The 27,156-nt window shown below is 32.7% G+C and overlaps 1 protein-coding gene across 7 annotated transcripts in view; it reads left to right on the top strand.

The window, feature by feature from the left end:
- LOC126845628 (myocyte-specific enhancer factor 2-like) overlaps positions 1-26,566 on the top strand; it is a 103,281-nt gene extending 76,715 nt beyond the window's left edge. For 3 of the 7 annotated variants that reach the window (XM_050584407.1, XM_050584405.1, XM_050584402.1), the window contains 8 exons: positions 22,317-22,503; positions 23,957-24,160; positions 24,246-24,413; positions 24,490-24,616; positions 24,698-24,930; positions 25,008-25,171; positions 25,249-25,475; positions 25,556-26,565. In XM_050584407.1, the coding sequence (XP_050440364.1) occupies positions 22,450-22,503; positions 23,957-24,160; positions 24,246-24,413; positions 24,490-24,616; positions 24,698-24,930; positions 25,008-25,171; positions 25,249-25,475; positions 25,556-25,671 (1,293 nt within the window). In that variant the 5' untranslated portion in view covers positions 22,317-22,449 and the 3' untranslated portion in view covers positions 25,672-26,565. Of the gene's footprint in view, positions 1-3,540; positions 4,027-21,927; positions 22,091-22,316; positions 22,504-23,956; positions 24,161-24,245; positions 24,414-24,489; positions 24,617-24,697; positions 24,931-25,007; positions 25,172-25,248; positions 25,476-25,555 lie in introns of those variants that run through there. The other 4 variants (XM_050584403.1, XM_050584408.1, XM_050584404.1 and 1 more) reach the window with 4 other exon arrangements.
- The last annotated feature ends 590 nt before the right edge of the window (positions 26,567-27,156 follow it).

Genomic DNA, 27,156 nt, shown 5'->3' with positions numbered 1-27,156 from the left:
TTTTTATATAATATATGAAGTAATAACCTTAAATGTTTTTTTTTTATCATCACGTGAGTTCTTTTTTAACTCTTGTACTTATAATTCAATCATCAAATGGTTATTACTTAATATTATTTATATATTATACAAACGAAGTTAACATTATTAAATTGATTAAAACCTCAATATAGAGGTTTATTTAGCAAATTATTTCAACAAGTGTTTTATCATACAAGTTCTTTTTTCAAGGTTCAGCATTAACGCGTTACGTTAATGTTATTGTTGAGTCGATTTTATTTATTTTTTTACTTTACTAGTGATTTTTTTTATGTTATAATTCATTTAATTCAGTTTAAACTATTTTGTTTTTGGATTCATTCAAAAATAAGATATAGGTATAATGTAATCATATATTTTTGATTGAAACATTTCCACAAATTTGGATGATTGGAAGTTCTACTTATTAAAACGCCATCAAACTATAAACTTGTAATTTAGTCAATAGTTTTAGTTATCTAATTCAATTGTCATTCACAATTATTCAAATCTTTAATTTTAAATCTCATTTACTTACAACGCGCTGGGCATTGTTTTTTTTTCGCCAAAAAAAAATGGATAATATTTGTATAATGTAAAATAAGACCATTTATTTTTACTTTTAGCGTTTTGAGTAGGTGTTTTTTTAGTCATTATCGGCTCTTTTGTTTAAATCACACGAAGTGTAACATAATAATACAAGGTAAAAGTGTCAATATGACAAAACGCACTTAATTATTTGAAGGGCCCAAGGAAAAAAACATGCGTTACTTTTTAAAAATGTCCCTTTTGTTGTCATATAATTAGTTTTGGTACGAAACAAGTCTGTTCTTTATGTTTATGAAAATTGAACTTTTTTTTAAATTTTGTATGGATTTTTTTTTAATTTTTCACTATTATTTAAACATGTATTTCTTAGATTAAAAAGTGTTTTTCCTGGGTTTTTTCCCTGTACTCCTAATTTATTAAAAAAAATTATAATAATTATTACTAATACTATGTTGGACGGTCAACGCCGAATTTGGCGACCGTCACTTCTCTAAAACATAATATTATCTCTTACTACATTTTTTATGAGACCGATATTTTCGTTTCTCAAGCATATTTTCAAAAATCAATAATTCTTAACTACCTACATCGTTATAGGTACTAGTAATTATATTTGAATAATGCATATAGTGCCTCTAATATATTATATTCTAATATCCTGTGTAACTTTCCGGCACGCAAACTGTTTAGTTCAGAGCAAAAACAATAGACTTTACTTTAGACAAAGAGAGAGAGAGAGAGAGAGAGGCGGCGTTCGATAGAAATTACATAACTTGAAACTTTTAGGCTACCAGCAATATAATGTAAAACATATATTATTAACTTGAGAAAAACGGCTACAGGTTGTAAATATTGAAATAACAATGTTTCGCCATGTGTGTGTTCCCATTTAGTATAGTTCCTACACATGATATAAATTATGTATATATATTTTATTAAATGGGTACGCATTAGTGTCTATGTAATTCTCGAGAGGACGCTTAAGGTTTCGAAACGGTTTTTCAGCGCCCAAGTAGGTACCTTTAATAGTAATGACTTTGATGGACGTTTGTAGTTGGTTGGTATTTAAGTATCTGTACATGTTCATATTATAGTTTATCTAAAAAATTAATGTCTTTTACCTTATTAACCCCTCTCGCCCAATCGATAGTAGCCTATTTAAATAAGAAAACCCTCAACATTTCAGAACCTCAGCTTGACCTTTACACTAAGCTTAAGTTCGCTTTCTTAAAATTTTACAATAAAAACTGTTTTATCAATTTACAGGCCATTGGACCTAATACAATTGTTAACTAGCAAAACAAATATTTCTAGTGTCATATTTTAGCTTCGAGAATCTTTTTTGAAATCGAAAAAATGTTAATGCGATTTAAAGATAAAATTTATTTAATGAAATTTATGGGCATATGTAAACAGTTTCTACGTTTTTTATTTTTCTTGGGCATTTAGGAGGACGCTATACTCCATGTTTTTGGTAGGTTCAATGAATTGATCAAACTGAACGTTTATAACTATAGTTATGGAAAAAATAAAATCAGTAAATTTAGCTACCCAGAAATTTGGTCTGTTTATAGAATGTTAAGAAAAAGTGCACGTTTTGAATGCCTTTAAAAACTATACAAAAAAAATCTTTTATGGTATCTACTTAGAAATCTAATATGTGTATGAAGAAATAATGCGAACAATTTTTTTTTGATTAAGGCATTTTTTTTATGTAATTTGTATAAACGATCTCTTATTATTGAAAATATAATTTTCCTATTTTATTTTACGTTTATCGTGGATCAAGATTTTATTAAAACATTTTTTAAGTACTTTCGCAAAAGTAAATAATTTGTCAAAGGATCTTACTGTTGAAGAATAAAAATTTCGTTTGTTAATTTTATGCATTGACTGAAACGAATTCTAAGTGATAAAATATAAGAAAAATGTAAATAATAAACTTTTATTATTTTATCACAATAACCATTCTTTGCTCGAAAAACATACCAATGTTTTTGTGGTAATGTATTAATTACAAATAAAATTACAAAATTACTATCCAAAATGACCATTCATAGACAACCGTTGATATCCGGCTTTAAAAAGTTTGACAAATCCATTTTCAAAAATAAAGTAAATATGTTCAATAGTAATTGTCCTGGTTAACCTTCCCGTCGTGAAAATGGTGCACACTCCACCTGTGATTTGAACGCTAAAAGCTGAAGCCCCTCGTGCCGACTCGCCACTTAATCCGGCACCGCGTAGGAGGCATTCCTTGACGTACGTTTTGTCCACGACGCTGACCGCAGCCGCCACTGTTCAACGGCCGCGACCTTGACCGTTGAGCCGCCGTTCAAATGCCATAACCGGCCGTCGGCGGTAATGTTATTAATTTCGTTTGGTTTGTTATTTTTTTGTTTTGTTTTTACACGGCCCAATAAATACACTTGACTTAATACAATATTATGTACGCGTTTATTAACCGAAATACGCGTATGCGTTACTGCCGGATAGTATGTATCAATGTGTTTATGGTCAAGGGTGTTTTTTGATATTTTTTTTTCTTCGCTTAACCGTAACAAGTTTTTCTTAGGTTTTTCCCACACACGTTCAGTTTGTTTTATATTGGCCGTCGATTTTGGAACGGGTGAGATTGTCGCGTGCCTGTAGTAATAGTCTAGTATTTGTACGCACAATCAACTGCTACTTCTGCTCGACGATGATGATGATGATGTTTGTACGGTAATTTGGTAATTTGTCGTGAACGACCGGCGGCGGCGTTATGTAAAAAGAAAGCGTTCAAGTTCAACGCCGTGTCATCCCCACGCGAAGTCGGCGTGGGGGCTCGATTCGTGCTCGTGTGTGTGTGTGTGTGCGTGCTCACCGCCAGTTGCTGCCGTCGCCGCGTCGACTGCCGCCGGGTTGGCAACACTGCAGTCCCGGGTGGCACGCACAAAGTGGTTCTTCCTCGCGCTCGGGGGCATTTTTCCGCACAGTCTTTTCGTCTGGCGCGCTCTCAGCACACGCCGCCGCTCCGCGACGACAGACGACGTTTTCAGTTTGTTTTTTCTCTCCTATTATTATAGTTTTATTATAGTAAAATATATATTATATATAGTAATTTTATTTTATTTACTTATTTGTCGCATACTATACGTCGTGTACATGTCCTACACTTTCTAACTTTACAATAATACAATACTTCGTACGCCGAAATCCGGGTATTTTCAAACGCAGCCGCCGATTGAAAAGAGAATAATTGAAAAAAATAAAAACATTTTCAAAAACCGATTGTCGAAAAGTTAAATATTATTTTATTATTATCGATAAAGTGCGACCGGAAATAACATTCGATTCGAATCGGAACCGTCATCGCGCGACCGGCCGGCGTGGACATGAGGTGAAAATACAAAATCAGTGTTTTCCCGCCAGTTCTCCGCGACAATCATAGTATTATATTATTATCTGCGTTAACTGGTAAGTGTTTTTTATTATAAACGCTTTTTATTCTTCTTAATATATAAATGATAATAAAAAAAATTAAATTTCTCATAAAAACTTTTACCGGCGTTATATTATTCGAATAAACCGGTACCGGTACTTACCATTACACGATAATCGTATAATAATGTCGATAAACACAAGTATCGCTAGAATATAATATATTTATATCTGTAAAATTAAATACACCAATCGGCTGATATGTTTTTCGTTTTTTTCCACTTCTAAACCTAATTTTTATTTTTATTTTACCTAATTTTTTTTATATTGATGTTCACTTAACGGTTGAATTTGTTGGGGTGGTTTTATTTAAAAAAAAAAAAAAAATGATATACGGTTTTCGGAGCCAAAACAAATCGGGGTTGTATGATATATTATTATGTATTATAAGATGGAATATTTATTAAGTATTTACCAACCGATCCGTATTATAAGCCGTCGCGGCGCGGTTGTTTTGTCAATGTTGTTTGTACAAGTGTTTTGTTCTTAGGAAAAAATTTCCCTCGGTGTTAGTATACTTAACGGGAGCGCGCGTTGAAACTTGGAAATAATACTTTTGACTGTTTCACACAAAATGTATAACAAATTTGAAATACTGAAAACAGTTGGTAATCTGCGGCAATCCCGAAATCGTTTTCAAGTTCGACCTCAAAAGTGTAATAATTATTGTAATATTTATGCGAATGAATAATTTTGTTTTGTGTGTGTGTGTATGTATATAAATATGTATATTATAATTATAATTTATAATAACAATAATTATTAGTACACACAGTGGTGTGTGCGTGTGCGATTAGTGTGCAAACGGCGGTCTTTATTGTCTTTAGTTGTAGGTATCATATTATAATATATACCCAAGTTCTCATAAGACTAAACAATTTCCAAGGATAACGTTATATTAACGTGGATTTTTGTCCATAAGGTAAAAATTACTTTTAACTTTTTTTTTTCTACTTCTAATATTCTTTTTCTTCATCTTTGGCGGGGGTCGTCGGCTAATTATTATCAAAATTAATCTACAACGATAACTATCATGACCGATTGCGTTTTGCAGTTGTGGGCTTCTAGCAGTATATTGTATAATATTATACAATAGGATAGTTGCGGTTTTTTGTTTAATTGCCCTGTAGAACGCTTGTATTATAAGGTGCCGAAATAGGTGTAGTGTGTTAAATTTAATTAATATATACTTCTAAGTGTGATAATATATGCTGAACTATTAACGCGGGCGAGATGGACATATTTTATTATGCGCTAGCGCGACCGTGGGAAAATTTGCCGTTTTTTTTTGTAACGGTCAAGTGCAATGATAATAATATTATTTGAAAATGTGTGTTTTTTTTTTAAATATTTATACTCGCTTTATATCTGAAAACCAGTTTGTTATGCGTTCTGATTACAAGCGCATGTTGTCAATACGTTCTGTGTGTGTGTGTGTGTGTGTATGTTTGCTTCTAATGAGATCACGGTAATAATTTAATATACATTTACATACACACACAATAAAATATCTACGATTGTCGAGCATTACTTTGGGCCGTTTTAGGTCTTGTTATGGGTTTTACATATGCTGCTGAAGTAACCGCGATAAGGGCCGAACATCCCGTTAAAGTTCAGCTGTATAAATTAAAAAGTTTGTGTTGGCAAAAGGCTACCGTTTTGTTTACTATATTATAGTTATTTTTCTAGACTTTCTGTATAGATAATCCGATGATTTTCCCCCTAGAACTCTCAACCGATAACGCGTGGAATTACATAAATCGTCGGTTAATCAATCAGTACACTAATGGCGTTGGTTGTTTACAATCGGTGATTGTAGTAACCTGAACGATGATTTTACTGCTATTGCATAAAACGGTAAACAAAACGACAGCTCAATAGGGAAAAAACATTATATTTTTATTATCAATTGATTCTAAGGAAGCTAAATTGTCAACTGTTCATGACCGGGATTAAGCCGTTGAAATACAAAAAAAACCGGATAAAATAATAATATAAATTACGGCCGCCCTATAAATAATCATTTATACGTTTATACAAAGCGATTAAAACGGTTTGAAACTTAACAAGTTTTCAAATATATATTTTTCAAACATTATGGAATTCCTGAACCCATTGCGAGCGTTTTATCTCACAAATCGGTTTAATGGTTTAAAAACGTTCACGAACTGTTTTTATAAACCGTTTTGATCTCAAAAACGGTTTAGTTAAAAAACGATTTAGTTGCCTCTGTAAACGTAGTTGTATAGGTAGTATAAAAGTTATTGTTTTTTTAAAAATTATTATCAGTGAAAATGGTACGAGGACAAGAATTATAATTTCACATCTATTTTTTCACGTATTATTCTATAAAATTAAATATTACATTTTTTTTATTCCATTCGGAATAAATGCAGGTGTCAATAAATGGTTTGAAAAATACTGGAAAAAATACACGACTCAAATTGTGTTGTATCTTTAGAGGTATAATTATTAAGAACATTATTTCCGGTTACCATCCGAACAATTATTTTTAACAGTGGTCGAAAGATATAGAAATGTTTAAAATAAATTGTTATAAAATCTAAAATAAAAATGTAACCTTACCAGCTCTAACTTCTAATAAAATAATATATTTATTCTATTTTATATTTTGTTGTATCAATAAAATAAACTCAAATTGAGCGATTAATTTAAATTAATTTTAATAGGTAATATGATTTTGTTCGTTTGTATGATTTAACTGTATTTACAGAAATTCTTATAGAAACCGTAAAAAATGAATTACTATAATTATTTAAAAATTGGCCTTTGCCAAGTCATTATTATTCATTATTATAATTTATGACGACTTGAATCGTGTTTATTCGTTGCTTAAAAAACCGCTAATCAATCAAGTCTTATTTATCTCGCCAAGAGAAACTATATTAAATTTAGATGACAGCCTTTACTGCCATAAAAATAACATTATTAACTTACTAGTTTCAGAAAAGGGTTTTAAGCAGTTTTTTGTTTCTTTACAAAAAAAAATATTTCACATAAAATCATCAAGAGAAACGGAAAAAGTTATTAAAGCCCAAACAAAGGTAATATTTGACATAATTAGACAGAAGAGCCGTTTTAACTATGCCATATTTTTTATCTTGGTTATAGGGAAAGTTTGATTTAAATTTACTATCGTAAAATAAAATGACAATAATTGTTTAGGAAAGCTTATGTCTTTATATGGGAAATAAAAGAAAATCCGATTATTGATTTAGCGCGTTAAAAAAATCAGTTAGAATTATTAGGGCAACCATAGAAAGTAAAATTTTAAACGCTTTAAAACACCTAGTATAAACAAACGTTTTAAATTGGCCTTTTAGCCTCCATCGAGTTCTACCTTGCAGAGTGACTTCTCATTTAAGTTTCAACTTATATTGATAGGCAATTTTTACGTTGACATTAAAAAAACACTTTGTTTTACTGGTAATGTTTGTTTTAGATGGTGGCTTAGACAAATCCGAAACAATTTTTCAAATAATATCAGTGCTAACGAGCTGATGTGTAACGGAGCCGATAAAATTATCTTTGATACACTTTGGATTTATTGGTGTTGATTTGCGGTAAATAACAACACGGTATAGGATCGACATCGACCTTTGATGGGTCAAGGGTAGAGTGTACCACACAGTAGCCTGTAACCAACGGGAGAGGGTCAGTTGACCCACGGTTTATTTTTTCTCAGTAGTAGCGTTTGACCTCGAAGGCATGAAAAGGGGAAATCTGTCGCCCCCTCCCCACGAAAAGTAAGTAGGTGTTCCCTTTAAATTGGACGTTTGTGCGAAATGTCTCATGGTCTTGTTGAGACCTTTGATCTTTCTGCACTGATGTGCTCTTAAAAGATAATTATATCTCAAAAAAAAAAACACGCGTCATAAGCGTATCTTTATGATGTTTTATGAAAATACAAATTGGTTGTCCTAATTTTTGTAAAATAAAAATCGACATTGCGTATGTACATTTAAAAACATAACACACACAAGTACAAGGGCGTATACCTAAATTATTAGTTTTATACATTTGTATTTAGGAAGAATGAGGTTTTCATTTTTTTTTTTGTCTAAATTGTGTAATGTTAAGTACCCCGAGTTAATTGAACATAATCAGTGATAGTGGAATAAACAATGTTGTTAAGCAGTTTTATACAAATATATCAATTAGGTTTGGTGGTATCCTTTTTGATTGTCTAGAGTAAACGGTTATATCTAAATGATAAATAATTGTGGAAACGTAAAAATCAACACGCATTAAAAACGAATCAAGCTCAAACTGGAGGAATGGGTGAATTCGTAAAAATATACAGAGTTGACAATAACTTGGGATTTTTCTTCCTTGGAAATAGCTCGACCCAGTTATTTTTTGGACAACTCTGAAAGTATAGGTTATTGATTTTTTGCACATAATATTTACTACCTTTAGTATCTTAGTCTGTATCATTAACAACAAATCGATACCGATGAAGAAAACAAAAAAAGAGGTCAATAGGTAGGAGGATCTATCTACCCTCCTTATGTTTGCTGAAGATGTAAAATAAAATTAGCAAAACGAGTAGTTTGAACTCGAGTTAGTTTACTTTCATAGGTAAAGTATTAATAGTGTTTTATCTCGCATATCTTGTACGCAATAAAACACTTAAGTGTCATGAGAAATTGATGATTACCCGGAATTCAACCCAAGTCGCCCAGTTTTACCGGTACATAATTACTGCGGTTTTTTTTTGGTAACTTGTTTCACTTTGGTTCATTCTGTGAAAATCATTTGTATGTGATTTGCAGGTAGATCACTTTGCAGATTACTTAATGACTAATTTATATTAATAAACTGTATTTGTCGTTTTTTTCCTTAAATTTTGGACAAAACTAGTTTTTTTTTAATAATAATGTTGTTCTCACCTAATATATGTTTTCTTTTACATTTTTTAATCACCATGACTGGTCTATTAATCTAACAATTGAACAGAATCCATCAGAAGGAAACCAGTCCGCGTGCAACCTAATTCGAATAAATTTAGGTCAGTTAAACCGTTTCTGTAAATATATCCCTTCAAATAAGTTTCATTTCTTTTTGTTTCCCAAACTTAATTTTATTTCGCATTTTTTTTTTTAATATATTTAAAATAGACAGACTAATAGACATGTTTATCCAGAGCTGCTCTAACTAATTTTTCATAATTTTGCGGCTTGGTGTCTTGTTCCCACCTCATAAATTCCGCCCTACTAGAAATCCTAAATGTAAACTACTACCAACATTTTCAATTATTTAAAAAAAAAACAAACATTTTATATATTTAGTTTATGATTTTAAAGTTTATTAGAGTGGTAATTAATTTAAAATAATTTTTTTTTATTTATAAATACAAAATAATTCCGTGTCAAAACTAATAATTTTAAATACATAAAAAATATTTTGTGAAGAAAACAAAAAAGGGAGAAATAAAAATAGCAAAAATAAAAAATGTACAGCTTTTTCACTGTTTTCACTTTTCAACTAATTTTACATTTTACAAATAAAAATTTATATTTATTAGTTGTATTATGTTTTAGTTATTAATTTTTTTTTTAATCCTATTCTTTTCAATATAAGTTACATTTATTTTTAAACGTTAGATCATTAAATAATTTAATAAAAAAAAAACGTAGGTGTACATGAACAACCTGACTAAAAAGCCTCCCTACAAAAAAAAAACACATTTACTGGTGGGTTTTTTGTAATGTTGCCAACTGAGAACGCGTTAGAAGAAAACATAAGAATTGATTTTTTTATATATATATATTTAAAGAACATTTATGCTTATTAAATATTAATTTCTAGTTCGCTCATTCGACAAAAATATACTCACTTTTTATACCTGACTGCTTATTAGTAATGTAAATCTAGGGTTTGCCTTGTCGCGCTTCCGGCCGAGGTGAACATGTGTAACCGTTAGCACGTGTTCATCCGTGGCCGTTTCTCGGTAGAACTTAAAACTATGTTCAACTTCTTAGTCGAGTTTCAATGCTGTGCAGAATTATCCGAGACAAGTGTCATTCTGCACGCAATCCAAAAACAACAAACAAAAAAGTACTGAAAAAATCCGCCTTGAACCACGCGTGCGTTTGCGGTTTGCATAAGTTGGCAATGAACCCATTCAAACGGTAATATCATAGACTTGGTTGTTGTCCGGTCACCGATTAGGTCTTGGAATAAAAAAAATATCATTAAACATAGCGACCCGCGGCTAAGGCGCCTGAGAGATATTATTAATTTTTTGTTTTATAAATAAAAAATGTTTTTTGTACACATAAATTCTCGGTTAAACGATATCGTTGCTTCGCATTTCACGGTCTGCGTATTCGGCTTATAACGTTTGCACCCCTGTTTGCAACGTTAATTGGTTTTTGTGTGATAACTTTGGAAGTCAGGACTGCTGGAAGATGGATTTAGTGTATTATTATTTTTATCTGCGCTTAGCAAATTATTCTTAATTTAAAAATTTAACAAAATATGTATGTTTCAAAAGTTGATAGAGCTCTAAAAATACTAAAAATTGGTAAATACTTGGTGATTTTATAATTGTTTAAAATGAACACAAATAAAAATGTTTTCTCTAATAAAATACAATTAGAAAATTGCAATTATTTTCCGAGAAAATGAATGACTTACGATAAATTGATCACACTGTATGAAACATTGGATTTAATTTAGTATCAAGATGCACCAATCATAGACACAAGTTTTCATAATAATAATAATAATATTACAACATTATATTTTTTTCAGCCGGCCGAGTCTTTAGCAACTTTAAAGTAGATCCCAAAATTTAAATTGTCTCGAATTATTTATCTCGCATCTACGTAGTACATTAATGCTCTTTAACAAAATAGATAAAATTAATGGGACCCACAACGTGGAGTATTATAATCGCAGAGGGAGTTTACTAATTGATAGTTACCACACGGTAGTCATGGTCATCGATTGGTTACAAAATAGAAATTGTTAACAGTAGATGATAATTGATTCATATAACCGACGTTTTACCATAAGGGTAAAATATGCTTCTTTTTTTTTTTTGGAACTAGATTCATTCAATAACATGTTTCGATAATTGCTTTGCTTGATTTTTAGCTTCAGTGCAAAGTTAAAAAGGTAATTCTAGATCGACATTATAGATTTAAATAATAATAATAAAGCTGCCTTTGAATAACTTTTATGTATTTATATTTTGATTGATGAATAGTTAAAGATTACTTCTATTATTTTTCCTGGATTTATTTTGTTTCTGAATAACATAGTAACTTGTATTTCGAGCACGTAGAACTTAATCAAAGGGAAATTCTATTTCGTTTAATAAAAACTAGTTTTTAGATTTTTTTTTTCTGATTTTATCCAACGGTGTTTGTGTGTGTGACGCCCTAACCGTTGTGGTGGTACCCGGATGCATTATTAACTTATCAAAATATTATAATGTACTTAAATATATATTTATATATATATATATATAAACATTTCTTAATAAAAATAGAAAGCATTAATGTATTGGTCGATCCATATGTGTCCGCGGTTAGACGCTATGCAGTAAAAAAGATACTTAATAACAAATCGTTTATTATGTTATATATGTATTATTAATTTACCTAATATAACATAAAACGTTCATGTGTCATACCTACTCCCTTCTGACAACACTAGACCACAAGGTGTATTACTTACTAAACGGTTTGCTTAACCATACAATTTATTGATAATATCTGACCACCTCATCTAACAAACAAATTTTGTTTTAATTCTTAAAAGTTCCGATAAATTGTTTTTTTTTTAAATTAAATAACACGTTTGGTTTGTAAAATTGCTCTCCATTTGTTAGATATCTATAAATATTACACATTTTCAAAACGGTAAAATGTACTTTTTTTTTTAAGCAACAGTATCAAATATAATGATGCCCAAAAAGTAAATTAAAAAAAAAATTAGACCCTAGTCCTTTGTAGTCTCAGTTACGTTGTGAACCTAAATGAATATCGTTGGTGTTTGTGATTAACACTGTTCGATATGCGTATTACATATTACATTATGTTTAGGACAAAACATATTGCGGTGATTCATTTATTTACCCAGATTATTTATTTATATGACGAACCGCGAAGAATAATTACTGTTATATATTTTTTAACTCTTTCAATTTTATAAAATATTATATCGGATCGGCAGACAGTAACCATAGCGACCATACTGTGCGTTTGACGTCATTCATTGTAAAAAAGCTTAAAGAAAAAGAATGAAAGGGACACGCAAGGCGGACGGTCGGCGACTTTTATACGAACACTTACTACCTTAAGCCATTCGCTTTCTTTCAACAACACACATTTTGTACACTGCTGAAAGACCCAGCAGGGTGTCTGCAGAGAAGGGTAACATGGTTGACCCACAAAAATTATCATATTTATTATAATATATTATATAATAATTGTGTACTTAGTGACTGCATAAAAAAAAATGTCTAAAACTTCGATTTACAGTAAATTAACATTATTAGTCTAAACAAAACTTTTATATTTTAATTATTGTGTTATTTAGTTTTTAATACGAACACGTTTTCAACAAATTTTAACATTTATACTTAAATTTTACAGTGTAGTTAAAATACAAAAAAAGTTTTTGGCAGGTTAAAGCATTTTTATAAGCTAAAAATTGTTGACAAATATTTGCATATTCTGTATGGTTTTTTAATAAATCGCCAACTTTTCTATTCTCTAAAATAACTTTTTTTACCTATAAAATATTCAAAATATATTTTCAAACGTTCATTTTTTATATGAAAAAAATAGCAAAAAAATTAAGTTATAAATGTAGAAATGTGTGTATGCGTCCTACGCTCTACATTCAGTTTGAATTTGATTATAACTACAATTTTTTTTTTTTTTTTTAATAGACGCTACAACGACAATGTTGTATAATAGATGGACAACCGCATTTATCAAACGAATATTTTTCAAAAAATAGGAATACAAAAATTATTAAGAACGAGTTCGCTAGATCTGAGTACAAGTTGCAGCTGCCAAATTTGATCTATTTTCAATTTTGATTTATGTCTTGAATAATTATCCCCTCGTGTGTTTAAAATATGATTATTTTTATATAAATAATCATTATTTATAATGTTGTTGAAGAAAAGGACCTTGACCATAAGAAATTAGAAATTTAGAAAAATAAAGCTTGGATAGAAAAGGCTATCTTAAACCATCTTTAAATCAAAGTCGGCAGTTAAATTTTAAACGGCAATTTCTCTCTCTTACAATTTTCGTCTACCCGGTTCGAATTAGCCGGTCTCCAGTTCTGCCCGACTTCGGCCATTGTGCTTTAATATATGTGCAACGCTCTAGATCGTATACTTGTTTAGTAGAAAAAGCCACGGGAGGTAAATTTTTTTATAGGACATAGTTTTGCTGGCGTTAAATCCGGGCGTCAAACTAGACTTTTCCGACCGTACCCACAACCACGGCTATCGGCTGCGTTTAATGTACAAGTATGACCGCGACGATATTGGATATCCAAAGACGTTAATAACGACCCGGTATGTATTATGTTCCAGCAGCCTTTTCACCTGCGGCTTGCTGCCGTGGGGGTGTGTAAACGGAGAGGGTGACAGTCGGTGATTGACGTCACGTCTTATTGAGTTTTTGCCTTTTATGCGACAATAATGATATGATGATTTTTCGATACATAATAACAGTATTAACAGTTATGCGAAAGTCTCTTCGACAACAATAATAATATATGTTATTACGCGACCGAACGCACTAATATTATATTATGTCCCATTCCCGTTGGCTTTGCGAAAAGTGCTGTGCGTTTTGTCAGGTGTAATCGAAGACGTAAAGGTAACGACAGTATAACAATATTATATTCGTAATGTGTTCCCCCCTCATTCCTTGTGGGCCTTTGGGGACCGTTTTTTTTTGTCGTCCGGCCCTTAACGGTTTAAAGACACGATTGTTGTGTATAATAATATTGTTGCGCGCGACAGCAAACATAAAACACTCGGGGGAGCGAAACGCTGAATGAAAAAAACCTTTTTTTTTGCACTCGATAACGTTTTCGTTGTTGTTGTACCTACCCTCGAAGAGTACATTATATATATATATGAATGAAAGAGAAAACTCTTGCCACGTGACTAAGAAGAGGTGTCGGGGTCGGGGGTAATCATTAGCTGTTATCAATAAAAAAAAATCTCTTGTAGCTGTTGGATAAAAAAAAGTTATTAGCATCGAAGGGTGGTTTAGAAAGAAAAAAATTCATCTCAAGGTCGAGATCGGCTAACCAATGAACAACATGGCAATGTGGGGGTGGTGGGAACGCTTTCCGGGGAAAGGTTAGTAAACTCTCACCACTGTAAGCCACACCACCCGGATAAGCCCGGGGGGGGGGGTACATTTTGGAAAACGTGACGCGAAACTTGTACCGTCCGTCCGGCGCGCGTGACCGGTGGGTCGGAGGTGAACGCGTCCACGTGGTCAAGGCCGCGGCGGCGGTGGTGACGCGTACGGTTGCCGATTATTATCATTATTCCGGTTTGTGTGTGTGTGTGTGTGTTTATTTAAAGGGGGATGGTCGAATAGGATTATGTATGGAGTGGGGGGATCCGGTCCAGGGGAGGGTTTTGTTCGATCGATGGCGGCGGCGGAGGAACCACTTGCGTCACTACGGCGGCGGCGACGACGACCGCAAGGTATAGTCGTGGACGTGTCGACTTGACGGTGGCGGTGGTACGACGGTGTACATGTGAATGTAACGGCGGCGGCGGCACAGTAGTGTAGACGCCCACGACAACCTGCCTCAAAAAAAAAAAAAATGTTTGATATGATATTACCATCCCTTCCATCTCCCTCTACCCCATCATCCCCTACGGTTTTTACGCTTCCCCCCACGTGCCGCGCTTGTCGGGATGTTACGGCCCACGCGGTTCAATCCCCCATCTCATTCCTCGACCGACGGCCACTTTACACCGCCACGCGCAACATTCAACCCCGTTTGCACGCCCACAGGATACGTCGACCTCCAAGCTCGTCATCCTCTCTCCGTACCTCCGCCCGGACTGCTGCCCTCGACCGGCTGACCGTGTGTTTGATGAGCAACGGCGCGGCGACGGCGGCGGTCTCGTTATGAATGAAAAGCTTGCCTGTATGCCGCCCCTACATTACTGTATAGTGAATACACCATAATATGAATAATTTAATAAAAAGCTCAATAAGTCATTTGCGTCATTCGATTTTCGCGTGTTTTTAATTTTATTTTTTACACGCTATAAAAAAATGAAAATATCTATACTTTTTAATGTCGCCGGACTTTCGTTTTCACCTAGACACACCGTTGTTTTTAAAACCTTCGCCTCCACTCGCTGCGTGCCCTCTTAAAATTATAATAATCCGAAATCCTGACCTTGTACCTATACAAGCTGCACCTATGCAGCTTGTGCAAATCATTTTTTCTTGGGGTTTTTTAGTCGTGTCGTACACAAACGGCAAACATATAATAGGCTACCTAAAATAACGTACAAATATTACGGACTAGAAGGTTAAATTCAAGTAGTCAACATTTTTTTTTCAATTAATATTTTAAAATAAAAAAGTTTTAATAATGTTGTTAAACGGCGTACAATTTATCTCACGCAGCAAACATTTAATATTTGATTTCATGACAAAATATGATATTTTACTATATTTGTCATGTATGTTGCATCTAATTAATACACGTACGTTGTATGGGGCCTATGTGTATTTTTCCTATCTTTTTTTTCTTAATAATTGTTTACTTGAGTTATTTAATTAGGAAATAATTCAAATCGATTTTTATTTTTCGTTCCAAATAAATTGTATTTTTAATAAAAAATTTTCCCAGCTGGTTGAGAAGAAGCACTAGACGGGGTTAAGTAAGTAACTGAGCGTTATGATTTATGAACATTGCCGATTGTCGATTTAGGTTATAGCCAACACCTAGGAAAAGAAGCATTAAGGTCATGTAAAAAAAAATGTATATATATATATATATTTGTTAACTTTAAAAATCGAATAAAATATTAACAACGTACTATCATTATCAAAAATGTCTTTAAACACAAGTTCTAGTACAGATTGATGATAAAAAAATCGAAACAGCTATATTGATAATCAATATCAGTCCAATAAGTAAAAAATTTTGATTTTTGTTCCGGAAACGAAAGGTTAGGTTAGGTTAGGTTAAGAATAGAGAAGAGCCCCTATTGTAATTTTTTATTTTTATACAATATAGATTTCATAGAATAGAATATATTATATACTCCCTTACTCCCATTCCGGTACTCGACTTACAACTTTTCCAGAAAACCGTAGCTTTCTCGTTGAGGAAGCGAAATAGGTCCGACTTTGAATTCTATAAAGCTAAATAGGTCTAAGAGTATTGTTTTCATTTAGAAATCAAGCAGAACCTTGCGCTAAAAACGTTCGGTTATCGGATTGATGCCCGTCAGAATGTATTAAAAAAAATAGTTTTACTATATTCGTCAGATCATTGACCTATAGGCTGGGGGTAATCTGCCTACCATAAACATTTTTTTTTATACAAACATTAAACAAAAAAGAAAAAGACAAATGCAATACAAAAGATTGTGGTGGAAATGGTGGAAACTGACGATGGTCTTATTTTTCTTCACGGTTGTTGAACTGGAGAATTAGAGATGAGAAATTAAACCGTGCTGGAGTGAGTGTACTAAAAAAATGCATGGAAAATGTATAACCCGTTCATTTTAGTTGCACAGTGCACCATTTGCATTACACCAAATGTACAAACAGCGATAAGTTGTGCTTACACGTTTACTTGGACGTTTAATACATTGGTTTCGAGGTAAGAAAAGACCATATAAAAATACAAATAAATATATGAAATTTTTGACTAATACAATTTTGGAAAAACATAATTTTATGATTCAATTCTCGCTATAGTTTGTTTTGAAAATTTTAAATTCTTTTTCTACTTTCTACTTTTAAAAATCCGGATTTTGGATCTTTAATCTTCCGCAAATTTTTACTTTTGGAATCAATTTTCTCAGGATTTCCGTTATGGAATCTTAAGATCTTACTTTTAGAGAATTGCATTTGTATTTAAAAAGTTATTTTTTTAAGATTTTCTTCAGCTCTGTCCACGTGACCCGATCGTATAATTGATATCATAATATTATTTTGTATTTAAATGTTTGTCACAATACGTTATCTGGTTACTACTTTGTACATAATAATTATATTATAGAATACTATTTGTGTTATTGCGTAGACGGTAATTACGTTGGGAGAAAAACATTTTTGTTTATCTATATTTTTGCCGTCTATTCTCCAGTAAATCGCACAAACGAACATTGGGGATAGGTGATTTTAAATTTTCTTACAAGAGGACGTCATATCCCCATTTATTAAGGAGTTAGGTGTAGGTAATTTTTTGAAAAATCTTGATTTAAAGGTTAAACTGTAGTGTGTAATTATTAGTTCAGTAGTTTATAGAGTTAGGACACTTTTAAAAAGTCAAATTATTTTTCGGACTATCACAGCATCCTTGGTAATTTTTAAAATACAGTTTTCGTCTAAACATATTCTTTATTATTGACCAAATAATAATTGTAGATAATAGTTTTTCACATATTATTTAAAGTAATGAGAACTTTAATATGTAGGTTCTCTCGACGGCTTTTTTTATATTATTAAACCGACATTCACAATTTATAATTTTAATTCTGACATATTTTTACTTTTTTTAAGTGCTTATATTTGAAACAAAATTTAAGTTTTCAAAAAAAAAGATCTCAGTGAGAGAACCTAGTTCTTCTCTTTTTATTGGTATCAACATTTTTTTCTACGACTATTTCGCTTTGAACTTAACATGCTTTTCCATAAAAACGTTTTTACGATTATTTATAAAGTGTATGACGTCCTCTTATTGAGGGAGACAAAACGCTTTTTTTACTCGAAACGGTAATTTAAAAAAATATTCACAAGTAAACACAATCGAGCATTTGGCGTACACACGTATAATAAACATTCCTAATTCCCACCGACGAGACCGTGTGTTGAGCGTAGTGGTTTGCTATATAAGAACAATAAATATAATATATACATACATATTTTGATGGCCAAAAGATAAAACGTTCACTCGTTGTTTACATCCGACCACGGCGAAACGCATCGCAACCGCCGTGTGTTGTGTTTTTTAACTTTTTCAATCATCACTAAAAAAAAAAGAAAACACCTCTTATACCATTTCTATTAATTGGACTGACTTCTGCGTTGCCAATGGACAAACATTATATAATATGTACAATTTGCACAATTCTGTATACATATTATACAATAGGGATACGATTCATATGTGCAGTACGAACGATAATGCGTGTGATAAGGGATTACTGATGAGAGAATCGGCTAATAATTATTGAGGAACAACTAATTTACCATAGTCTGTTCGCCGAAATAATAAGAATGCATCGAAGCTAAAAAAAAATGCAACACTTTGTGGAACCATGACCCGCGCAGGGATGACGTTAGCCTAGAGGGGGACACTGCTAAATATTATGTGTTGTATTCTCTTAACCGGACTACTCGTAACTAACCTCACCACACACACACACTGCACTTCTAATATACATATTTAAATATGTGTAAATTCATTATTTATACGTCGCATTATCGTTAATATGTAAATTAGACACAAACACACACATGCATTCTCGTGTACTTAAATAGAATAATATTTATATATTCATTTTTATAAATTGATCAAAAGATATGATATAACGTTATTTAATAATAATATATTTTTGTTTAACACGACTGCCACACAGAAATCACCTAACCTCCTTACACGATGACAATGATTATATTACCGCGGTACCGTTCGCCACTGCTGTTTAGTTTGGTTGTTTCTTATTTTTTTTTCTACTCCAATATTCCGGTAAATCCGGATTCCTTACCACGCGTACTTACCTACCTTCGGGCACACGCGCGCGAGTGTGTGGATCTACAAACTCGAACAGGGACTTGATATATTATGTATTACAGTGACGTTTAGTGGATAGTATAGCTGAAAACAAGTACCGAGGGAAACGCGAATGGGGCAACGGCTGTGATGCACATCATGGAAACTCCAAAAATAATTATACATTCAAAAAAAAAAGATGGCCCATGATCGGTTCACCGACCCGATAATACCAGCGGGTAATAAATGTTCTTTTGAGCATTTTTTTTCCTATTAAAAAATTGTGTTTAATAAAATCAAAAATCCATAAAATACAGTCCATAGTGTGCTAGTTCTATATAATGTTACTTGAAATGTTGAGAATTATGATTTTTGTCCAAAGGTTTGGTCGAAAAACAAATATTTTCAATGATATTTTGTAGGAAGAGTGAAACTTGTCACTTACCAGAGATTTATAGACCGGATTTTTTATTGGAACGTATCATCATAACGTTTTAAATGACGTGTTAAAACTATAATAAAACAAAAAAAAATGCTGACGCTTGACTAAAAATAACTCGGACGAGGTGTAAAAATATCTGGACAAGTCCGAAATTAGATGCCGAGGTTTTGTTGGGTGCTTCCCTCCTCCTCCCCCCCTTACCGTCGTGCTCGGGCCTTGACATTGGGGAACTGGTTTTTTGTAAATAAATTAAATTTAATCATATTCATCATATATTATTATTATTAATATTATTAGTAGTAGTTGTAGTATACATTGACTATGGACAAAATCGATGATTTACAGTAGCGTCCGAAATCATCGTTGCCAGCCGTGAACCTCTTTCAACTTGCCCTTACCGCGAACAAACCCCCCCCCCCTGCATCCCTCGGCCACCGGTCTTGCTGTAATGTTAGTATATGTATATATTATAATAACATTATTACTACGATGGTCGCACAGCTGTATACATACACAGTGTACTAAAATGGTATTATGGTAATGAAATCCGATCGAGACACTTGATCCAACGCCGTACTCGCATCTTTTAATTAAAAACCGATCATCACCGTATAATCTGTTGATACATTATAATATACCAATGTGCGTGTGAATTATTACACTGACAGTCGTTTGACAGATAAAAATTACAAATAAAAGAAAATCCCAAGAAAAGTAATATTTTTTGCCATCTATAAATCATTTTGTCCATCATCGGGCGGATACTAATAATAATATGTCAGATAATGTATTTTTGTAGACATTTTTTTTTACAATTTGAGTATTTATTGTCTTGAATCAAAAGTATAACTTTCTTGTTCGTAAAAACACAATTTCAATAGCAAAACTAAAACGTTTCTAGATGGCTAGATCGTAGAATCTACAAAATTACTTTTCTCAATATGTACTGTTTTCTTTCCAAAAACCCGTTTTCCATCTCGGCTCAAATATTTTGTCGTTACCATTTATTTCCCCAAAATTTCACCTTCAGAGTGAACAAACGTCAAACCGTCACTAATTAAGTTGAAACTCTACTCGGGACAGCAATCGAAGACTACTTTTGTGTTTATCAAAATAACTATATATACTTTAACACGTTCTTGGATATTAAGTAGTTGCATTTTTAGCCTGTAGTATAACGGGTTGCATGGCGGTTGTGATCATTTTACGTTATCCTTCAGTTTTTTGAAAATTCTTTTACCTCCACAGCCTGGGTGCTGACAAGTGTCCGGTTGTGCGACGACGGTAACAACTGCTTGTTAAAATCCAGTGGCTGTTCCCACGTAAACTGGTTGCCACTATGGTCTCTATCTCAGGTTTTTGATTTCGTGTACCGGCTTTAATTTTCAATGTCCGAAGAAGCCGCTAAACACGTTTTTAATCGTTACCAATAAAATCCCATTAACCTAAGCGATTAAAGCGCAGTTTTTTTTTTTTTTTTTTTGCGGAAGGAGCTGTTGGTGCTTAGATGTTTATCTGATCGATCAAAATACAACACCGTTATCTCGCCGAGCGATTAATTTATTATTATGGATCAATTTGGGGTTCGAATAATATTTAATGAACTCTTTTTATTTTTCTTGTGTATTATGCTAATTTGTTTAATACTTTTATAAAACGTTTTTATAGCACTTGTTTTGTGTAATGTTATTCAAAAAAATAAAACTGCACATAATTAAAAAATAAATTACCTGTTAATTGTTCCAATAAATTTTATATTTTCTTCGAAAAGCGTAAGTTCTGAGCATTGTAATGGTACATAAAAGTATAAAAACGATAATTAGTTTAAATATTTATTTAGAATTTTAGTGTTGATTGTTTGTTTATTTTTTTTTTGGTTATTTTTTAATAGTGCTACAATAGTACTTCTAATGATCTTAATTATTTTAATTTTCTTCAGTGGTCACCAATCGAGTTCAAATTTAAACAAACCCATATGTTGGCGACGCATTATGTTTTGTTTTATTCAATTGGAGATTTCAATAATTATTATACACACACAGTGATTAACCGAGGTCTGATAGAAATCGAAACAATTATAGTTAAGGAAGACGTGTGATACAATAGAATGCTATAAATCACAAATATTTATGATACCAACAGACGATTGTTTGTTCTCCCGACTTTTTTTTTGTTCTATTATTAACCGTGTATTGACTGACCGCGATCCGCCGTTATCTTTACTCCCTTCCTTTCCTCGACATTCCGATTACACGTGTCCAGCTCAATCTATTGAATTTTTTTCGGTTTCCACTATACAAAAATAGAGTACACTTTTGTCGGTTTTATTGGGTTTTACCGGTGGATAACAATTAACAACACACGGCCAGTGTCGGTTTAAATTGCCCAAGAAAGACACTCGCCCCGGCGGTGGTATACACTTGTAGCCCGAGCCGTTCTCCGAACAGCGTCGGTTTCCAGTGTGACAATCATCGCCCGTGTGTGTGGAGAAAAAATATATTTATAAAAATAAAGCGCAAAAATAGTCTGCCCGCGGTTTATGTTTTTATTTTTGACAAGTTTCCTTTATTGTCGAACCCGCAAACAAGTCCGCGGTCCGTGCCGGTATTATTATTAAGCTTGACAATACCTAATAATAATATCTAATAACTATGTTTTTCTTTTCTCTATTGTTATCTATCCGTGTTATAACGACGGAGGATTAGATTATTATTATTGTTGATGCGGCATCATTAGATTTCTGGCCGTTCTCGGGGCGCGCCTGCCTGCCGTCGTTGTGATTTATGTTGATTTTTTTTTTTTGTAATTTTCGTTTTTTTTTTCTTTCCAGATATCTTTGGCGTGACCAACGACCAGAGGAGTAGTAGGAGGAAGAGTCCCGGACCCTAACAGATTCTTTCAGGATTTTAGGGAGCAGCGGACGGCCCCGAAGTGCAACGGATACGACGGTTTCCACCTCCAAAATGGGCCGTAAGAAAATCCAAATTTCCCGAATCACGGACGAGAGGAATCGTCAGGTGAGAAATAAAAATATCCCGAACACTATTTTTTTTTTGTTTTTTCTATACTTTAGACATCTGCAGGTACTATCATTAAGTATATTATTCTCAATGGTACTATCTACTGTCTAGTATCTGAAACAATCGTGTAGAGTAGTAGTAGTAGGTTAAACTGTAGGTTGTTCTGTAATTTGGTAGCGTTTTCTAAAATTGAACAATCGTCAAACGCATTTAATAAAAAAATATATATTTTTTTTTAACCGAGTTATTTTCTCCGGAACAAATGAAACCTATTTGTTCCGGATTGCCAAGAAAAAAAGTGTTTCGGACAACAACACACTTGGGTGATATGAACCTTTATTTTGGCGCTCTTAAACGGATACAAAGCGCGAGATAGGGGCTAAAATAGCTGTTATTAAAACGTACTACCACCTCGTCGTCGGCTTTTACTGCTCAATGGAAAAAGGTCGTCGAACTCGTTTCTTTTTCATTCATTGTCGTTAACGGTGGTAATAGTATAATAATAATTTGTCGTGTAGTTAAAATGATAAATGACTATGTGTGTGGTGCGACCGTTCCCCGACCCAAAAATCTATCTTTTTTTGGGTATTACCGGCCAGAATAACGTTGTGATGAAGTGTGGGGGGGAGTAACACTAAAGAGACCCCAGTACGGTCTGATCAAAAGGGAAAATTGATAAATTATTATCTTTTCGTTTTGCGTGCCGGGGAATCTGGGGGAGACTCGGGCAAGAACAAATCGTGTTTATTTTGACGAATATTCAAAAAATATTGTCATGCACATTTTAACACAAACCTAACCGTGTAACGCTTATTATTATTATTATTATGCGCTGCTGCAGTTCACGTCAGTTGGTGTGCATTTGACGCGCATTTTTGTGTTTTGTGCAATAACGGATGCACTTAGTGCAAAATACTGCAATTGGCTTCCATTTTCAAAATGCATTTCCATATCATGCGTGTGTTGGCTTAATAATAACTACACATTTTTTTTTTACGCTTATACTGCATTTACTGTTCGCGTGAGAATGTTATCATTAAAGAGACCCGCCATGTGGTTAACCCTTATTATAATTGTTTATGCAAAGATAAAATAGTGTAACTGGAAACTACGCGCTAGCAAATATACTAAGAATTGCATTTATGACTTAAAAGTCAAAATGTGTATTAAAAAAAATACTGAAAAATTAACCTATAACGATATAAAATACTTCAAAAAAATATATATATGTATTATTATTATAGTGATGTAAGCTTTTACAACAAACAATATTTATTTAAAACTTTTTAATGAAATTAAATTAAATTTCCTAATATTTTATTAAAATTTCAAATAACCAAAAATTTGAAATAATATGATAAAAAAACTACAGTGCTGGATAATTTTAATACCGTACGGACTAAATTAAACTGAGAATTGACGATTAACCGTTGTTGTTGGTATTTTACAGGTGACGTTTAACAAGAGAAAATTTGGCGTCATGAAAAAAGCGTACGAATTAAGCGTACTCTGCGACTGCGAGATCGCTCTTATCATATTTAGCAGCTCCAACAAGCTGTATCAGTACGCCAGCACCGACATGGATAAGGTGCTGCTCAAGTACACCGAGTACAATGAACCCCACGAATCGCTCACAAACAAAAACATTATTGAAGTATAAACAGCAAAACATTATTTTTTTTTTTTTAATTTTTATTTCAATTTTAATGTTGTGTTTTGTATGTGTTTTTGTCTTGCAGCAACTCAATAAGAAAGAACTCAAGGGAGGCGCTATGAGCCCCGAGAGTCCAGATGAGAGCTGTGACGGCACACAAGGTCCATACCAACTGACCCCTAGGACCGAAGCCAAGTATAGTAAAATCGATGAAGAGTTCCAGTTACTCATGCAGCACCAACGGATGGCAAGAGTGAGTGAATATATGGTTTTCAATTTTCGTTTTACAAATTTTAAACTTTGTTTTTTTTGTTGTGTTGTCGTTCCAGAATAATGTAGGTGCTAACTACACGCTTCCCGCCTCGATGCCCGTCAACAACATGTACCAAGAAAGTGGAAATATGCAAATGCAACACAGCGCCAGTCCACGGCCTCCTTCGTCGGACGCAGATTCTGGTAAGGACAATCAGAAACTGATCAAATGTCTTATATAAACAGCATTTTTAAAAATTTTTGTTTTTTTTTTTTTTGTTTTAGTTTATCCTGCTAGTAACATGTTGGAAATGAGCAATGGATACCAAGCGTCTTCTTCGCCCGCTCTAGTCAATTCGCCTTCGTCGCCGGCACAATTAGTCATGTCGCCTTCACCCACGCCCAAAGCATTAAACGCGTCCAACCGAGCTACTCCGCCTCCGAGACATCATTCGCCCAGACCCAACTTACGTATAGTCATGCCAAACGCTACTAGTCATCATAACGACGATACGGATGTATGTTTGTGCTGTTTATCATACAAATTCAAAACATTTTTCATGTTTTTATTTTTTAATTTTTTTTATACTTTCAGAACAATTCAATTAACACGCCTTCCGTCTCGCTGAACACTCCTGTCGTTGCGCTGCATACACCCGGATTAGGCGGCTCCTACCATGGGATTTTCACTGATCTTACATCATCGGACATGGGTTTATCATCGGCTTTGAATTGGTCAAATCAACTAGCACACAACAGGTTGGTCCTTAGTGATTTTAATCTTTTAGTATTTAAATTTTAAATAACAATATTAACAGTGACTATGCTTATTTCAGCAGCAATATGTCGCACCTGGGTGTACCTAATTCGCCACCGCCATCGTCACAGTCACCGAATTCGGTACGCATCAAAAGCGAACCGAATTCACCGCCCCATTTACATCACCATACGTCAGTGGCACCGTCTTCGGGAGCGCCTAACACAGTCGTCTCACATTCTATAAGCCATTTGTCGTTGCCTCACGCCCACTCGTCGATACCGTCTCATCATTTGACGGTAACAGGTAAAATTCAAACTATTTATGATTATTGCCGTTAATCACAACCGTCACTCATGGTGTATCTTTTTTGTTTATATTTTCAGAACGTTTTATATTGGGTGGGCAGCTGTCCGGCGGCAACCAAAGTCTCGTAGATTCGAGGCACGATTTTGACGGCGGTCCTCCACCGAAAAGGCTGCGCGACACCTGGCCAACATGACTAAACTGTTGAGTAGTAGCTTGACATCACAGCAAATTTTTCTTCTACTGACCAACTTCTTTCTTCTGTTAACAATTTTTCTTTTTTGACAAATTGTCCTATAATTAGTACTACTCTAAAGCTGTTATCCATTTCAATGACTACTCCAACACTGCTACAAGACAATTAATTTTCTGATGTATGCTACATTGAATACTCCTTCTCTCTTTATCTCTTTTGTCTGTCGTCAATATTATTTTATATGTGTATATATAATCTTCTGTTTTTATCTCTATAAAATAACATATCTATATGTTTGTAAGTACTAGTTGATGATGATTGATAAATATATATATTGATATATATATATATATATATATATATATATATATATATATATATATTTATTATAATAATATGAAGTTTGTCAATGATTATCGGCCACTTGCTAATGTACCGCAAAAAAAAATCTGACATCGACAAACTTAAATGAATAAGTCTAGTCTCTTAACAATATAGTAAACGATATATTTGTATGTATATATATACTAAAATTACTAGTCAATAAACTCAGTAAGACAAAACTTGACTATGTATATGTACATTATATCGACCAAATTCAAAATGTAGAATTTAAGTTCTTTTACAATATATATATATTTATATATATTATATTGAATAATATACTAACACTACTTTTGTTTTAAATTAGACGGTTTTTTTTAATTTTAATTTATTTAAATTTTTTTCTGTTAATAACATTTGTTTGAGAGTTGATTTAAATTAAATATTAAATAATTTTAAATTTTGTGTACATTGTTATTGAGTGATGATCCAGTAAATAATTTTCAAAAGTATATTATATAAATAAAGACTTTTTGTGTAATGTGTAAATTTACGATATTTATTTTGAACTTTGGCTATTTTGTTTTTTGTTTTTTTTTTTATATATATAGATGTATATAAGAGATTTTTATATCTAAAAATTAATGATAATAACAAAATTAAATTGATACGTCAATTTTTTATGTGCAATTTCATGGCCATTATTTTCAATCAAAAAAAGAAAAAAAAAAGGGAGGCGTTAAAATATGTATACCATTTTATTATTATATAAAAAATAAATAAGGTTTGATAATATTTTTGTATAAATAAATAGAAGATATAAAAGTAATGAGGAATTACATTAAGTTAGTATGTAAGCGGTGCTATGTGTACAATTATGATATATATATTTTTTTTTTATGGTGCCATTTATTAATTTTGTAAGTCAGCACTTTATGTATACACATTTTTTTATTGATTGATCTTAGTATTGTTTTTGTTATGAAGCAGCGGTTAGGTTTACTCTGTTTGCGCGCGCGAGGAAGTATTCAATACTTAGGCTCAATTTTCTATTGCGAAAAAAAATTTCTACAAAGAAGAATTGCTTATTATTAAAAAATATACACAAAACGTTAATTTAAAAAAAAAAAAAAAGTTACAACGTCAAGACAGGTATTTATT

Source organism: Adelges cooleyi, unplaced genomic scaffold (genome assembly GCF_023614345.1).
Source record: "Adelges cooleyi isolate 19-005CV unplaced genomic scaffold, UGA_ACOO_1.1 ACOO_flye_CR_arks_rails_tigmint_CR_PRNA_8, whole genome shotgun sequence".
Classification (NCBI taxonomy): domain Eukaryota; kingdom Metazoa; phylum Arthropoda; class Insecta; order Hemiptera; family Adelgidae; genus Adelges; species Adelges cooleyi.
The sequence above is the reverse complement of the archived record's forward strand: the minus strand, read 5'-3'. Positions and strand labels throughout refer to the sequence as shown.